Source organism: Brassica rapa, chromosome A09 (assembly GCF_000309985.2).
Source record: "Brassica rapa cultivar Chiifu-401-42 chromosome A09, CAAS_Brap_v3.01, whole genome shotgun sequence".
Lineage (NCBI taxonomy): Eukaryota > Viridiplantae > Streptophyta > Magnoliopsida > Brassicales > Brassicaceae > Brassica > Brassica rapa.
Genome location: NC_024803.2, coordinates 16,405,793 through 16,422,488, shown reverse-complemented (window position 1 = coordinate 16,422,488; position 16,696 = coordinate 16,405,793). Strand labels below are relative to the sequence as shown.

General features: G+C 32.2%; 2 protein-coding genes across 3 annotated transcripts; one reads left to right on the top strand and one right to left on the bottom strand.

The window, feature by feature from the left end:
• Positions 1 to 10,375: 10,375 nt before the first annotated feature.
• LOC103839366 lies at positions 10,376 to 13,129 on the bottom strand. 2 transcript variants are annotated; one of them, XM_009115869.3, is made up of 11 exons: positions 12,806 to 13,129; positions 12,654 to 12,740; positions 12,427 to 12,570; positions 12,249 to 12,340; positions 12,069 to 12,157; positions 11,877 to 11,980; positions 11,710 to 11,776; positions 11,553 to 11,628; positions 11,355 to 11,469; positions 10,753 to 11,284; positions 10,376 to 10,655 (listed from the first exon to the last, which is right to left on the bottom strand). In XM_009115869.3, exons 1-11 carry the CDS (start codon positions 13,035 to 13,037, stop codon positions 10,562 to 10,564), a joined length of 1,632 nt encoding a protein of 543 aa, XP_009114117.1. In that variant the 5' UTR covers positions 13,038 to 13,129; the 3' UTR covers positions 10,376 to 10,561. The 2 variants fall into 2 exon arrangements, with proteins under 2 accessions (XP_009114117.1, XP_009114119.1); XM_009115871.3 differs by having other exon boundaries at positions 12,815 to 13,124.
• A 209-nt stretch (positions 13,130 to 13,338) lies between these two features.
• Positions 13,339 to 15,911, top strand: LOC103839367 (glutamyl-tRNA(Gln) amidotransferase subunit A, chloroplastic/mitochondrial). The gene is made up of 9 exons (XM_009115872.3): positions 13,339 to 14,012; positions 14,099 to 14,410; positions 14,487 to 14,666; positions 14,747 to 14,841; positions 14,925 to 15,000; positions 15,081 to 15,158; positions 15,234 to 15,377; positions 15,452 to 15,565; positions 15,665 to 15,911. Exons 1-9 carry the CDS (start codon positions 13,482 to 13,484, stop codon positions 15,749 to 15,751), a joined length of 1,617 nt encoding a protein of 538 aa, XP_009114120.1. The 5' UTR covers positions 13,339 to 13,481; the 3' UTR covers positions 15,752 to 15,911.
• The last annotated feature ends 785 nt before the right edge of the window (positions 15,912 to 16,696 follow it).

The following is a 16,696-nucleotide window of genomic DNA, read 5'->3' as shown; positions in this document are numbered from 1 at the left end:
TTGCATTAACCCAAACAAAAACTAACCGTCCAAGTTCGACTAAACAAGTTGAAATGTTTGAATTTTAAGAAGTCAGTGTAGCTACATGATAAATAGTCCAGCAAATATAGCACAATATTAAATATTTAACCAGCTACATATGTTATTTAACCAAAATTGACAAAACTCATTTACTAAGAATTTATATTTTTTACACGACTATGTTAATAAGTTTCAATTTATAAAATAAAATCCAATTATTAAAAAAAGTTATAAATTATTATGTGAATGGTACAAGTTTGCATACCACATACTTTCTAATGCATACTTCAAGTCTCGTAACTTTAGTCAAACCAACAACCTCTTCCTAGTTTCAATGATTAGCCAGTTGATTTGAAGATAAATTAAAGTCTTAAATAAAATAAATACACTTTGGTTCTTGTCTAATCAAATGTAACGTTGGTGCTCCACGTTTGAGATAACTCTACTTTAATTTAGTTGTTTGGACTCATTAAAAATTCTCCTAACTTAACCTTTAAGTACCATGATGTGTGTTTGTTTGGGGTCTACTGAATTATTAAATTAAAATAATTAAATTTAATGACTATAGATATTGATCAAGGGACAGTTGTGTCAATATCGTCTCAAGACTAACACTATTAATGCTGGGACACAGTCGCACAGCATTAAAATTATTGTCCGGGTCTCTCTTATCTGACGTGACCATTAGGTACCAAATTATTTATGATGGAAGACATGTATAATGTACTTCGAATTTAATCTATTACTCTATGCGTTTCATGATAAATATTATCATTTAGATAGTTTTTACACATATTAAAAAATTAACTAAAATACATTTATATTTTTATTAATGTCTTCTATTTAACTAATAACATTTTAGATCAATATATTTATTTATAAGATCAATGCAGTTTACAATTAATATTGAATTAAAAAAACTATAAATTGTATTAGAATTGTAGAATGATACTTTTTATATAACAAAAAAAAATTAAAGTGACACTTATATAAAACTGAGGGAGTAAAATATAAATGAATCTCCTTTTTCTATTTAATTGCATCAAGTATTTTCGTTTAATTAATTGTGTCAATATCGTCTCAAGACTAACACTATTATTGCAACGAATCATGCCCACTGTGTGACTTAATTTAAAACCCTTCAATGTTTATGAGTCTTTCCCAGTCTCTGACAATTGATACTTTTTCAGATCTTCAAACTTGTTTTGACATTTTATTTTGAACTAAGGCCTAACTTGTTTTGACATTGTATATTGAATTTTCGTGCCGTTTTTTTGTAAAAGAGTTTTGAGTAGAGTGATTCTATTTCTTTCCATAAAATCTCGGTTGGTTCCTAGTTGGCTGGCCTATGAAACCAGCCTTTTTGAACATCCATATGGAGTCTTAGAAAAAAAGAGAGGATCGTTTCAACTACGAACTACGAAGTATTGTCATTTGTCATTATAACTCCATTATTATTCGAACACTGCATTTGTAATTGTTTGTTCTAAAAGAAAGCATGAAAATGAGGTCAAAGTGTCAGGTGGGAGAAGAAACCAAATCTTCATCATTGTCTCGTTGATATTCTGTTGTCGGCGAACTTTTAGCTACGCGCCCATATGTTTAGTGTACTCATTACTCGTCTACACGTATATATTCCTTTTTTTGTCATGTTATTATATACATATCGTTTGATTAACCAAGAATTTCATAATTAGAAAACTCGAATTCAATAAATCATATTTTACGAAGACCACTAGAATCTGAATTCGGGCTCTAGTCGTTGCACACCATCAATTAATTGTTAGATAATTCAGAATTCTATCAAAACTAAGTTCTGTAAGAAAGAAAAAAAAATCTATGTGTAATAAGAAAATCTTGATGTATGAGACAAAATAAGTTGAACATTCAAGAAGACAAGAGATAAGCTCGACCACGTGCGGTGGACCAACACGACGGTCTTACCACCGTAGGTGTCGTGGCCAAAACCATCGACTTCTTCTCTGGTCACTTTCTCACGTCGGGGTCCAAATGTATTTATTGATATTCATATCACTGAATTTACGATTTAGTGGTTTTATTTACCTTTTCCAGCTAAGCTAAACATTCTTACGTAAGTGTTAACAATTTCTTTATTTCCATCTTTAGATTTGTTTCAAAAATCAATAGCTTGTATATATTTTCAGAATAGTACTATACTACTATTTATAGCTGGGTGTGTTACGTGTGTACAGCGGTCGAAATAGCACGTGAAATTAGGGCCGTTCTATCCAGACTTCGGTCCAGTTTGGGTTTGGTCTTTTTTGGTATTTCAATTTATAAAATTAGCTAATATATTGAAACCATATCTATTTTGACTTAGTTTAGTTTATAAACTGTCAGTTTTTCGGTTTCTTCAGTTTTAATATAAAAAAATCTAACTAAATTTATATTTATAGCATTTTATCAATTGTAATTTATATGATTAAAAATCAGATTATTAAATAGTAATCTGATTTTTAAATATTTTTTCATGTTTTGTTTAACTATTAAAAATAATTAGTTGAATTAAAAAATATTTTCATAATTTTCATAAAATAATAATAAAAATATCATAATGTTATTAAATAACTAAATATTAACACAAATATATGTCAATAAAAATATTTACTTAAAATAATAAATTGTTCAGATTTACGTATCAAACATTAAGATCATATCAATAAAATACAATATTTATATATTATCAATAAAAATTATATAATATACATACAACTATACTATTATATTTTACTTAGTCAATTTATTTGGTCTGATCGGTTTATATATCGAACCATATCCGTATATCACGGTTTATAAAAAAATAACATACATTCAGTTTATATGATATTACCAAATATAAACAATTTTTCTATTTTAATTTGATTTGTTTTTAATTTATTCGATTTTAATGGATTGACCACACGTATGCTAAAATAGATTTATCATCTTATTAAAAAAATGCAAAAATAAAGTCAATATCAAAAATATGCTATAATAATTTTTAACATGGAATCAATGAATGGTCTCTATTTCTAAGCTTTTTTGTACTTCGGTCATAATCTCCTCTTCTATTTTTGGCTAGCATATGAAAATCCTTATCAGCTTGGCCCATTACCTCAGTTGCTTAGATCATAACTAGGAGTGAACACTTTACCCGATACCCGAAGCTGCATCCGAAACCGATCTGAAAAAGCCAAACATAAATTCAAACCGAAGTAGCAAAATATCCGAACGGTATTAAGCTAAGAGAAATTGGATATCCGAATATGAACGGGTAATATCCGAATCCGAATGGATATCCCAAGATAACCAAACATATATATATACTTACCCTTATATTTCTAGTTTACATCTCTTATTTTTTATTAAGTATTTATATTGATGTTACACATACTTTAAAATCATAAGTATATATATATAACTAGGGCAGGCCCGCCCTACGGGCAGGATATACTTTACTTGTGATCTAGTTTTTATTTTTTTGTATGATTTGGTGGTTTGTTTTTTTAGATTTGCATTAGCAAGAAATGCGTATAATAGTGTTTATTGTCTATTAGGATATTTTAAGTGATGAAGGATATTATATCCATTTTAGTTAATGTTTGATGTTTGCTTATTTTTATCACTTGTTTTTGTTCTTTTTATTTGTTGTCCAATATATTTTAGGACATTATACTATTTTAGTTATTATCTTTATTTTATGTTATGTTTTTTTATTATGAGAACACATTTTATATCATCTTCGCATATGTCTGACTAATTTTGTTTATTTTTTATAATTCTGGCTAGATATTATAAAATTGTTTTTGTATGATACAATTTTCATGATTGAAATGGTATACATTTATTAAATGTTTGCTCAATTTTTATATATAGTAAGTATTATTCGAGTTTTTATTGTTGTGGTTACTCAAAACATTTATTATTTTATATTTTGTTTATATTGAATGTACTTGTATTTTTTTATATTATTCAGTTTCAGTGTATTATTAGTGGCTGTTTTACCTATTCTATTATCTTCTATATTGTTTCATTTGTTATACCGAGTAATATATTATTTTATTTCAAAATTTTACTGTAAATTTATTATGGAACAGGAAAAACATAATATAATATAATTAGTTAAAAAATGTATCGTGTGCTATAATGTTGGATCAAGATACATATATTTATTGAATCATTATGTGTTATGTATTACATGTTCTTGATAATTGTTTATTTGATGTTTATCTCGAATTTGAGTGGTGAGTTGTATACTATGTTTTGAAATTAGAAGTTTAGTTAGTGGGCTTAATGTTTATTGGTTACGATTGTGAGGTATGGGCTTATGCTCGTTGGTGCGGATGTGTGTTGAAACGGTGTAAACTTGCATTGCAAGAAATGATAGTATGACCAAAGTTTGAGTATGTATGACCAAATGATTTTTGATAACCAAGTATAGATCCATTAATATTAAACACATGTACTGGAATATTTAAAGTTCAACAAAACAGGATACTTATAAAAGAGAATCATGAATTCAAAACTTGGCAAGTAAGCGGATCATTGGGTAGGGCGAATGCAATGGTCAGGTTATCATATCCAAGAACATCTGTATCTGCTTGTAGTAATAACAAACATTACACCTATCTTCTTTTCCTTTGAGCATGCAGATTCTTAGGGGCATTATAAGGATCATGTTTGTACCATAAGATGGCCTCTTCACGATCGGGACATCTTGCAAGCTACGTATCAGTTTCTCCAATATCGGTGGACTGATAACATGTTTGTACGCCAATTGAAGAGGTCCATAAATGTCATGCCTCCTTCATGTTCTCCTGTGATCATTAGAAGATTAACATAGAAATATGTACCTAAATCATGGTTGTTCTTGGCCGAGAACTTGAGATGTTTGAGGCCTTTTTAGGCTGATCCAATGCGAAGTATTGCTTTACTTCCTCTATAAAGTGTGCCTCAGCATGGCCAGCTTTGAGGCAAGCTTCCATCTCTTGTGTATAGCATCTAAGTGTAAGGAGAGGGCTCCTTGTAGGTGGCGTAGCCTGGCTTTTTTGCAGATAGTGTTGTAAGTCTTTTGCGCAGAAAAACGCCAGGAGCATAGACACATGCAATGACATCGGAAATGGAAAACTCAGAAGCATTTTTGAGTTTCTTTAAGTAAACGGAGTTGTGTTTTGGCTTGTTGGCGAGACGTGCCGAGGCTCTGCGTTGGAAAGTCATTATTCTTGATGTTTATGTATTATAGATGGTGATGATAATTGTGAAATAGAACATTGTTTATATAGGTGGAGGATAGGGGTCTCCATGTAAGTGTAGATGCGAGTTAATGGCTTTGTGAAGATGCAGTCGTACGTGTATATACGTTATAACAATATGTTTCATAATTATATTTTAGTTAACTCTTTATGATCAGAGATTCTAACTCTTCCTTCGATTAAAAACAATCCATATGATCTAACATTATACAGAAGAAGAAACAGACCAGATACGTTGTTACTATGTAGTGGAGAGAGAGAGAGAACTGAAAGTTAAGATTATGGGGCAAAAATATATCGTTTATTTAGTGTGGGGTCCGAAATACAAAGAAAAGCAAATCCCAAATTTCTCAAAAAAAATGGGCGTCGTTTTGAGTTTCCAATTTTAACAAAATGCACGTTGTTTTATTTTTGAAACAAACGTTTTCCTTTCTCCTCAAACTGCAATAAAAAATCCATGAAACGACGTCATTTAATAAAGAGCTCTTCTGAAGTCGTCATCACCAGATCTATCCTCTTCCAATTTTCCCAGACAAATTCAAAAGCATCAATAGCCCTGGAGATTATTGGTCGTCACGCTCTCTTTTTCGATGGCTACCTTTGTAAACTCCCCGACAGCGCTTGTTAACTGGAACAGCCACCGGTACGATGTTCTTCACCTCCTCTCTTCTCTTCCACCTCCGCGTATGAAGCGCGGCTGTTTGGTTTCAGACGACCCCGACTTAGAATCGGACCTCAATCACGTGCGCTAACTTGATTTACCGGCGGAATCTCTATCTCTTTCGCATGATGACAGAGGTAAGGAGATGAATATCACATATATTTATAACAAACCCAAACCGCCTCTCTAAACAACGCTTTAAAGACACATCATCGGGGAGTGAATCAATGGGATTAATCACGAAATCACAACTTGGGCCGTTTCAGATAGAGAAAGGAAGCTCAGACATCATGTGGCGCCATCGCAGGAACAAAAGAGACGGTCTGCGATTCTTCAATTGAGATTAGGGTTAGAGCGAGAACCACATCTATCCAGGCCGGATAAAGGGACCAAACTCATAGCCCAACACACGATAAATGAAGAAAGCCCATCTCGACGTGTATCTAAATGAAACACCGAGTTTCATTAATCGGCGACACGTGTTGCGATGAGGAGCGACGACTTATCTAGCTGGTGGTGACGTTGAGACACCAGGATTGAGGGAACTGTACTTTATATATAAAGACTAGGGATTAACCCGGGCTACGCCCGGGATTTTTATTTTTTTTCTAATTTAAGTTGTTAAATTATTTATATATAGGTTATGATATATATATTTTTATAAATCTTAAGATGCATGTCATAATTAAAATTTATTTTAAATTTTAACACGTTCAATTAACATATTTTTACTATTTAAATATTTTTTTGTAATTTTTTTGGCTATCTAATTATCATATTTAGCAAAACTATCTGTTGAGTGTTGGAATAAATGTTTTAGATATTTAATTAAACTGCAGAGTATTTTCGGATCGATCACATGCTCAACAATCGATCGATTCGTAAAAAGATGGTCGATCTCCTTGGCCAGGTAAGTACAATTTTAGCAAAAATATCTTTGATTTTCAAATATTAAGTATATAACTATTCTTTTGAATATTCTCTTTTTGAATTGTATTTTTTGATTAAATTATTGTATTATAATGTTTATGTAAATATTTTTTTGTGATGTTTGAATTTGTTTTATTCGTATACTTAACCTAGATGATATTGATGTTTAACAATTTATTGTTTTCTGGAAATAGAAAATAATGATATATCAAAACGTATCTAATACTTGTTAAATGATAGTATAATGTAAATTACATCCATTATTTGAAAATAACCATTTGTTGTTTTTATTTTTTTAAATCAGAAATTATTTTTATTTAAAAACATTATTCATATATAATATAATAGTTTAAGTTTGGAAGATTAATCTATATATATAAATTATGTGTATGTTTTAAAAAATAATTTAAGATGTTATATATTGAGTAACTGAATAAAAGCTGAATTTCTTATCTTGAAAATCAAATAATTATATTTTTGTCTTCATGTTATACTCATCAATCCATCATTGATATTTATAACTCAGTATGCTTAAAAAAAAACTTAGTTTGAAGTAATAAATGAATTTAATAAAGTAAATTCATCACCTATAATATTCTGTAAACTATATTTGAAAACTCTCTACAATTATATTTTAAGCATAATTACTATTATTTAATTTAAGTTATTTTAAGCATAATATATGCTAAATCAAGTTAAATTATATTTACAATAGGACTATCCTAAACCGGTTAATAAACCAAAAACAATACTAAACCAACATGAACTAATACCGGATTCGGCGAGGAAGGAAGTGTTCTGGGATAAACGCTTGAATGGATATTAACTGTAATGGTTTGATCATGAAAGAGTTAGTATGAATATTAACAATAAAATTATGGATTAGATTAATTTAAATTTGTAAGAATACCTTTGAGTCTATGAAAAACAATTCAATTCCCTGAATAAGTTTGCCCTTTGGAAATTGCGGGGTTTCCAACAATGAATCCACCTAATAAAAAGTTCGTTCTTATAAAAAATCTCTTTCAAGGTCATTAAAAGTTTTTGGGACGGCAAGGGTTAATGGTGGAACCATTTTTTTGCTCGAGTGTTTTGAAGCTTTCCTTGATAGTGTGAGGTTGACGTTGATGGTATAATGAGTTTTATAGGGACTTTCTTGATGTAAAACTATATTTTTTTTTAATGTGGTATTTCCATTTTTATATAATTTATTACCATTTTAAGATAGATGTTTAAATCTTAATATATTTTTTCCATTTTTTTAAATGTTTATTTCCATTTCTTATTTTTTTTACGTAATATCTATATTTTATATTTTAAAATAGATATTTAAATCTTAATGTACATTTTCCATTTTTTTAAATTGTGTATTTCCTTATATTATATATTTTACATTTTAAGATAGATGATTAATGCTTAATGAACTTTTCCATTTTTTAAATGTTGTTGTGTATTTACTTATTATTATATATATAATTCATATATTATATATTTACATTATTTACTTATTATTTACTTATTATTTATTTTCCTGTATATGTATTTCTATTTCTTGTACTTTTTATTTACTTAATATCTCTATTTTACATTTTAATATAGATGTTTAAATCTTAATGTACGTTTTTCATTTTTTAAAAATTGTATATTTTCATTTGTTATACTTTCTATTTATGTAATATCTATATTTTAAATTTTAAGATATATTTTTAAAACTTTGTAATTTTCCATTTTTTAAATTGGGTATTTACTTATATTATATATTTACTTATTTTTTTATATTGTGTATTTCTATTTCTTATACTTTCTATTTACTAATAATTTTATATTTTAAGATAGATTTACATTTTAAGATAGATGTTTAAATACTAATGTACTTTGTCCATTTTTTAAATTGTGTATTTCCTTTTCTTATACTTTCTATTTGCGTAATATCTATATTTTACATTTTAAGATGGATGCTTAAATCTTAATATACTTTTTCCATTGTTTTTAAGTTGTGTATTTCTTTTTCTTATACTTTCTATTTACTTAATATCTATATTTTACATTTTAAGATAGATGTTTAATATTTAATATACTCTTTCCATTTTTTATAAATTGTGCATTTACTTATTATTGTATATATAATTTGTATATTTATAATATTTACTTATTATTTATTTTTCTATATATTGAGTATTTCTCTTTCTTATACTTTATATTTAGTTAATTTATATATTTTATATTTTAAGATAGATGTTTAAATCTTAATGTATTTTTCCATTTTTAGTGTAAAGCGGCAATGTTTAATAGAAGAACTTGGACAAATAGTCAAATAGTTATATTTATGTTTTTTTTCTTTTTTTTATATAATGGTAATGTTACATTATGGAGATAAGCCGTTTTTTTAGTGAAAATTGTAATCTTACATATGTTTAATGTAATTTTTCTATTTTTTTTATGTTGTGTGTTTACATATTATTGTTATTTTTAAATGTAAAATGGTAATCTTACATATGTTTAATGTAGTATTTCCATTTTTTATGTTGTATGTTTACATATTATTTATTATTTTCAAAATTATATATAATATTTTTTTTACAAAATAGTAATATTACATTATGGAGATAAGCCGTCTTTTTTTTTAGTGAAAAATGGCAATCTTACATTGTTTAATTAATGTAGTTTTTCCATTTTTTATGTTGTATGTTTACATATTATTATTTTTAAATAAAAATGTAAAATAGTAATCTTACATATGTTTAATGTAGTATTTCTTTTTTTTATGTTGTATGTTTACATATATTTATTATTTTTGAAATTATATATAATGTTTTTTGTTTTTTTTTTATAAAACGGTAATGTTACATTATGGAGATAAGCCGTCTTTTTTTTAAGTGAAAAATGGTAATCTTACATATGTTTAGTGTAGTTTTTCTATTTTTTGTGTTGTATGTTTACATATTATTTATAATTTTCAAAAATTTGTAATATTTGTAATATTAAAATGTAAAACTATATTTTATGCCACGTGTCATCTTTCGAGAGAAGTTTTTTTTGCTGATGTGGACGCTCTATGGAGCCTCAAAAGGTCCCTTTTATTAGTAGAGATTATGGAGAAAATAATTTGATATTCATTTAAAATACATGTCAAACTTTTTGTTTCATGTATTAATAAAAATTACATTTAAAGTTAAAAACAATACCCAAATTAATATCTATTTGTTTTTAAAATATTATCTCCAAACCTATTAATCATTCAATCTATAAAAATAAAAATTCAGTTAAGTGAAATCTATATTTTTAAATACAAGAAACTTAGAAAATGAAAAAAATTATTTTTTTTTCTTTTAAAATCTAAATATCCAGACCCGATTCAAAATAAGCGAACCCAAACTAAAAATACCCGAACCCGATCCGAAGTACAGAAATATCCGAACGGGTTCTCTACTCCGAAAATCCGAAATACCCTCCGAACCCGAACGCCCACCACTAGTCATAAGATTGGGTATACAAGTTGGTTAAGTCAGGATTGAATTCAATGATTGGAAACCAAAGATTGTTATGTTTCCAATTTATAACCAGGATTGAATTACAGAGAATTTAATTGTCTTCCCCCAAATAAACCAACAAAACCAAAGTTCTTGATTTTAGATTTGCAAGACTCATATAACAAACAATCACCCAACACATTTCTGTTTTGTACAATCTCAAAGATTCAAGAATGGTCGTTCCATTTCCATCTTCTTCCCGCTTCCTCTAGAACCTTAGCCCTTGCTTGGCTTGCCTTTGCTTCATCCTCTACCCAAGTTCTGCATTTTCATTCAAAAGTTTAATGCTTATCCAAAGACTAATACTTTAAAATAGGGTCTACTGAGTTATTTAGTTATTACTATTAAGTCATTTTACCTGAGAATTCTAAGAGCTTCCACTTCAGCTTCAAGGATAGATCTTTTATCAAGCACCGACTCAAGTTTGGACTGTAACTCACTCAGCATCTTTTGTAACTCGCTATGCTCAACCATATAAACAGATTCATCCGTTGTTAGCCTCTGAGACATCTCATCAATATCTTCTCTCAAGCTAGTAACCAACTGTTTTTGACAATCTATGGCTGCTTTCTCTTTCAAACGCTCCGCAAACCACTTCAGCTGAGAAACCTTTTCTTGTTCTAGTTCATTAACCCTGGAGAGATAGAGCTCTTCCATTGCAACTCCTCTGGATCTCTCTACCTGAAGCTTCTCATCCCAAAGTTGCCTTATCTCTCCCTTTTCAAGCAACTCTGATCTTATTTCTTCCATCTCAGCTTTCTGGGAGAAGGACTCTGCTTCTAACCTTGACAGCTCTTCTGAAATAGCTTTCGCCATTTTACCGGTTGTTAATGCTGCAGCTGCTTGTGCTTTTGTGACAGGTCTACTCGGCTGAAACCGCTTGATCCTACCTGTAATATATGTTATTTAGTCTACAATCCAAAGAAGATAAAGAATGTAAGAATCAGAGGGATAGAATACCGAAAACGTTTCTGATTGTACTCTTGTCTCCCATCAAGAAGTCCAAGTAGAAGCCGAGGGACATGTCAGGATTGAGATCCTTTGTATCGATATAGTCTACCTTTGTCCTTGATATCTGGACTGTAAACAAGTCAGGTCATTAAAGTATCTGATGAAGCAATCACCGTTAATGCCTAAGATGTTAAAACTTTATCACACCTCTTGCATGATTTCAGGATGTAAATCACACTCCAATTCAGCTTTCCAGTTAACCAAATCGAGCCGGGAAACAAAACTGCAGTCATCGTACATGTCCATCAGTTAAGGATAAAACGAATACAATAGAAGAGGAAGAAAGCCTGATCCCATTTTGTACTTTTCAGGATGAAAACTAATGTCGTTTCCGGATAGCTTGCTGGATGTAATGCCTGCCTCTGCCAAGGCTGGAAAAGAAAATTAAAAGCGAGAAAGGTGAATTCAATAGAAACAAATTAAGAACAGTGAATAGAGAGAAGTAAAAATGCTCATCTTGGCAGAAGGTACCTTGAATGTACTCGAAGTCAGGGTCTGTAATATTCACATCTTCAAATGCAGGAACTGAAGAGCCAGCTAAAGCTACTGCTGGCACAATCCTGTGCTTTGGATTTCTAAACGCCAAAAACATATTCTTTTTTTTTATCAGTCCTTCACAACAAACATAGATAGTTTTATAACTCCAAGAAGTATCATCATTACCTCTCTAGTAACGAATTTAAACGAACTAGCCATCTAGCATACTCTCGTCTTGTGCACAACTCGTCTCCCATTACATCATCTTCAATTATCTGAAATGTTCATGATCAGAGCTGGTACATTAACTTCAAGTTGGTTGCATTATCTCATCAAGGGGGAGTACAAGTTTCTGGAAACAAAAACCTTTAGTTTCTTTAAAACTGCTATTGCTTCTTGTTGAGCAGCATCTACTGAAACTGGAGTGGTGATAGGGTGAGCTTTCAGGGCTGATGATGCTAAAGCAAAGCCGAAGATAAAGACTTGTTAGAGCAATTGTAAAGAATCTTACAAAGCAAAATTGACTAGAAAGCAAGAACGTTACAAGTGTCAACAGTATCTGAAACATAGTCAACGCCTTCAGTGTCTGACTCAGAAGCAGAAGTCTTCTCAACACTCTCTTCATTCTCATTCTGATTCAAATCCACACTTGAACTATGCAACGGATTGCTAAAGCTAAACCTAAACCCTGTCAAGGAAAAAACACTGAATCTCAGATACAAACCATCCTATGTGAAAACAAATGAGTAGAGAGAGAACAAAAGGTTGAACCTTTTCTGGAGACTGAGAAGTAAGCAAGAGTAGCTAACAGAAGAGCGAGTGATGATCCAACACCAGTGATTACAACGTTCCTCCACTCTAAAACCCAAACAGATCGAAATCAATTTCAATTGGAAAACCCCAATTATGAGAAAGATGCTAACTTTTTGTACTTTTCGAGTGAGGAAGAGGAGGGTCGTCTTGAATAAGAGACCAGCCACCGTATTTGTCTTTGGAAGCTTGAGAGACCCATGAGGCACCGGAGAGAGACGCGACGACGCGGACACTCCGCGGTTTGAGTAATGGGAGGGTGAAACGATGTCGTACAAGTAAAGGAGCGAATTTTGGGAAGATGAAGGATGAATTTGGTGGCTTTCTAATCGAAAGAGAGCACATTTCTTGTCTTCAGATTAGGGTTCTGTTTTCTGGGTGGATGGTTCAGTTTGGAAGACAAGATGCTGCTGGTGCTAGTACATCAACTAAACTTCTGTCTCCCTCGGAGGGTTTTGGTTTGCTTTTATTTTCCGGTTTAGATTTAACCGTCTCGGTAGAATCGTTCCTACCGAATCAATTGGGGTAGAAATAGGTTTACACTTTACAGACTGAATAGATAACATGTTGGGCTATTATTAAATTGGGCATAAACATATAGCCCATTAATGGCCCATTTATAATTCCCCTGGTCTTCAGTTGATCATATCTTATCTTCTTCCTCCTCAGTCTCTCCCCCTAAACCCAATCAGCCGCCGCAAGGTTTCGCCGCCGATATATTTCTCCGGCGTTCCACCGGAGTTGATTTTAGTAATCCAACTCAAACTCGAAGTAAACATTCCACTCGCGATGTTATCGACATTGCAGCCGCCGCGCTCTCTCACTCTCCTCCCTTTCCGACGATTCCACGGCTCCAAAACAATCGCATCCCTAGCTTCTTCCTCTCCGACCCTCGACGCTTCCTCCGTCTCTCCTCCACAATCCCAGATCCTCACCACTCGTCGCTCTCTCCTCTCCGGCGAAACCACAGCTTCCGAGATCGCGAAATCTTACCTCTCCCGCATCCGTCTCACCGAGCCTCAGCTCAAATGCTTCCTCCACGTGTCCGAGAACGTTCTCAAAGAGGCTCAAGAGATAGACCAGAGAATCTCCAGAGGCGAGGAAGTGGGCCCTCTCGCCGGAGTTGTGATCGGCGTCAAGGATAACATCTGCACTGAAGGTATGCCTTCCACCGCCGCTTCTCGCATCCTAGAGCATTACCGTCCTCCGTTCGACGCCACGGCGGTGAAGAAGATCAAGGAGATGGGAGGGATCGTTGTTGGGAAAACCAATATGGATGAGTTCGGAATGGGAAGCACAACTGAAGCTTCTGCCTTTCAGGTTTGTTAATGAAGAAGAAGAAGAAAGGTTTAAGTCTTTCTTATGGTTTAGGGATTTGATCTTTAGGTTTTGATTTTGGTTTAAAGGTAACTGCGAATCCATGGGACTTGACACGTGTACCGGGAGGTTCATCAGGAGGCTCAGCAGCAGCTGTTGCGGCGAGACAATGTATGGTGTCTCTTGGGAGTGATACTGGTGGGAGCGTGAGGCAGCCAGCTTCCTTCTGTGGTGTCGTTGGACTTAAGCCTACTTATGGGCGTGTTTCTAGGTTTGGACTTATGGCTTACGCATCTTCGTTGGATGTGATTGGTTGCTTTGGCTCTACGGTTGCTGATGCTGGGATGCTTCTTCATGCTGTTTCTGGGTATGATAGGTTTGACTCCACCAGTAGCAAACAAGTAAGGTCTTTTACTGTAATGAGACAGAAGAAAGGTCTTTGCTTTTGACTAAAATAAGTATCTTTGCTTTGTTCAGGATGTGCCTGAGTTTGATACACAGTTTCTTTCTATGGATTCTTTTGAATCTAAACCATTAAAGGGGGTGAGAGTTGGTCTCATTCGCGAGACGCTTGAAGAAGGTGTTGATTCTGGAGTGAGATCTGCAACTCAGGAAGCTGCTTCTCATTTAGAAGCATTGGGTTGTGTAGTAACAGAGGTTTGTTCCTCTGACTTTCTGTTGTTTAATGTGTTCTTTGTGTACAAATACATAGAAATTTATGTTTTCAAATTTCACAGGTCTCTCTTCCTTCATTCTCTCTTGGACTACCAGCTTACTATGTGATTGCCTCATCTGAATCATCTTCCAATCTATCACGTTATGATGGTGTCAGGTAACACCGTGATATGACTTGATTCACAATCTATATGGTCTATCTATACATAATAAAGATTGATTCTTGTGGTGGAAATGAAGATATGGGAATCAAGTTATGGCTGACGAGCTCAATAAGTTGTATGAATGTTCGCGTGGTCAAGGATTTGGCGGGGAGGTACGGTTTCATAAACTGATTTTTCAGCTTTACTTCTTCATTTTGCTATAATCAAAGACCAAGTGTGTGTGTGTGTTTAGGTGAAAATGAGGATTTTAATGGGAACATATGCACTCTCGGCTGGTTACTACGATGCATACTACAAGCGAGCACAACAGGTTGGTAACCTCGCATCTTCATTAACCATTTTGGATCAGTAACAAATATATGTTCTCTTTGGTGTTAATATATAGGTGAGAACACTAATTAGAAAAGACTTCAAAGCGGCGTTAGATCATAATGATATCCTTATCTCACCCGCAGCTCCGTCTGCTGCATACAAGATTGGTGAAAAGAAAGATGATCCATTGGCAATGTATGCTGGAGACATTATGACGGTATGAAATGTGTTTTGTTTCTCTTTCAATAGCACAAAACATAGTTTGTAATGACATGAGATTGTTTGTTGCAGGTTAATGTAAATCTTGCAGGACTTCCTGCGATTGTATTACCATGTGGATTAGTTGAAGGAGGTCCCTCGGGTTTACCGGTTGGTCTTCAAATGATTGGTGCAGCCTTTGATGAGGTTTGTTGCATAAACTTTTTGCTTACTCTCAAGATTAGCTTAAGAACTTTTTTTTTTCTTAAAATGATGATTGATTGAGTTTTTTGCTATTGGTTTTAGGAGAAATTGCTGAAAGTTGGTCACATATTTGAGCAGACTCTCAAAGGTTCAGGCTTTGTTCCTCCAACGTTGCCAAATGTAGCCTAAACATGAAAGCTTGGAGGCTCTTTTTACTTTCATGCTTTGTTTAGGTAAAAGCGAATTGATTTGTAATTTAATTTCTATTGTATTTTGGAATGCAAATGTAGATGCTCACTATATCCTTCTTACGCTTTATGTTATTGCAACACGGTTGTTTTACTAGGTAGAGCCAAAATCAATATGGGATATATATATTATACATCTCTAATATAGAGATTAGGGCTTCTTTTATTGATATTCCGTGTCAAAGAAGGCATCTGTAATTCACCACACACGGAAATCTTTTACACATAATTCGTGTATTTTCATTTTGTTTAGCTATATCCAGTTGTGTTTTTCTGATTGTATTTATAATTGATTGATTAATATTTGATAGTACAACAGAGTTCAATCGATATGATGGTGGAAACAATTTTTTTAAATAAAAAGAAGACGATTTACGTCTTCCTTTTAGTTTCCTTACTTCACTTTTAAATTTTGATTTATTTGTTTCCTATCTTTTTATGTTTTTGTTTTATGAGTCCAATGTCGACTGTCCAGTACACTGGATCTAGACCACACGAAGGGAAAAGTCCGCAAAATTTTTATTTTCCAAAGTCATAAAGAGAAGGATCCTGCAATGTTCGGTGAGATAATTGTTTATAAAATACAATGGTCCCATTTGTCTTTACGTGTCTGATAACACTTTTGTTAGTAAACTATCTATTTAATTTTTGTTTTGTCAAACGATTTCAATTATTTATGTGTTAAAACTTTCTGACCAAAAAAAAAACACTGTTTCGACTATCATGGCTCATCGTGAAACACTGCAACTGGTTTAGTCTACTGAGTACGTTTTATCTGCATTTAGAGCTATCATAGACTGTAATATCGTATTGATCAAGATCTCTTTATTTTTTGTGTTAATACGACTTGATTGTTAATAAAATGTTAATATGATATTTTCATATT

What these genes read in the sequence shown, in the direction of transcription:
- LOC103839367 (XM_009115872.3), top strand. Translation starts at nt 13,482, where the DNA reads ATGTTATCGACATTGCAGCCGCCGCGCTCTCTCACTCTCCTCCCTTTC. An exon ending in TGGGTTGTGTAGTAACAGAG is followed by an intron (nt 14,667 to 14,746) that starts GTTTGTTCCTCT and finishes CAAATTTCACAG; the next exon opens with GTCTCTCTTCCTTCATTCTC. An exon ending in TTGGTGCAGCCTTTGATGAG is followed by an intron (nt 15,566 to 15,664) that starts GTTTGTTGCATA and finishes TATTGGTTTTAG; the next exon opens with GAGAAATTGCTGAAAGTTGG.
- LOC103839366 (XM_009115869.3), bottom strand. Translation starts at nt 13,037, where the DNA reads ATGTGCTCTCTTTCGATTAGAAAGCCACCAAATTCATCCTTCATCTTC. An exon ending in TGACTTCGAGTACATTCAAG is followed by an intron (nt 11,777 to 11,876) that starts GTACCTTCTGCC and finishes TTTCTTTTCCAG; the next exon opens with CCTTGGCAGAGGCAGGCATT. An exon ending in ATCCTGAAATCATGCAAGAG is followed by an intron (nt 11,470 to 11,552) that starts GTGTGATAAAGT and finishes TTTACAGTCCAG; the next exon opens with ATATCAAGGACAAAGGTAGA.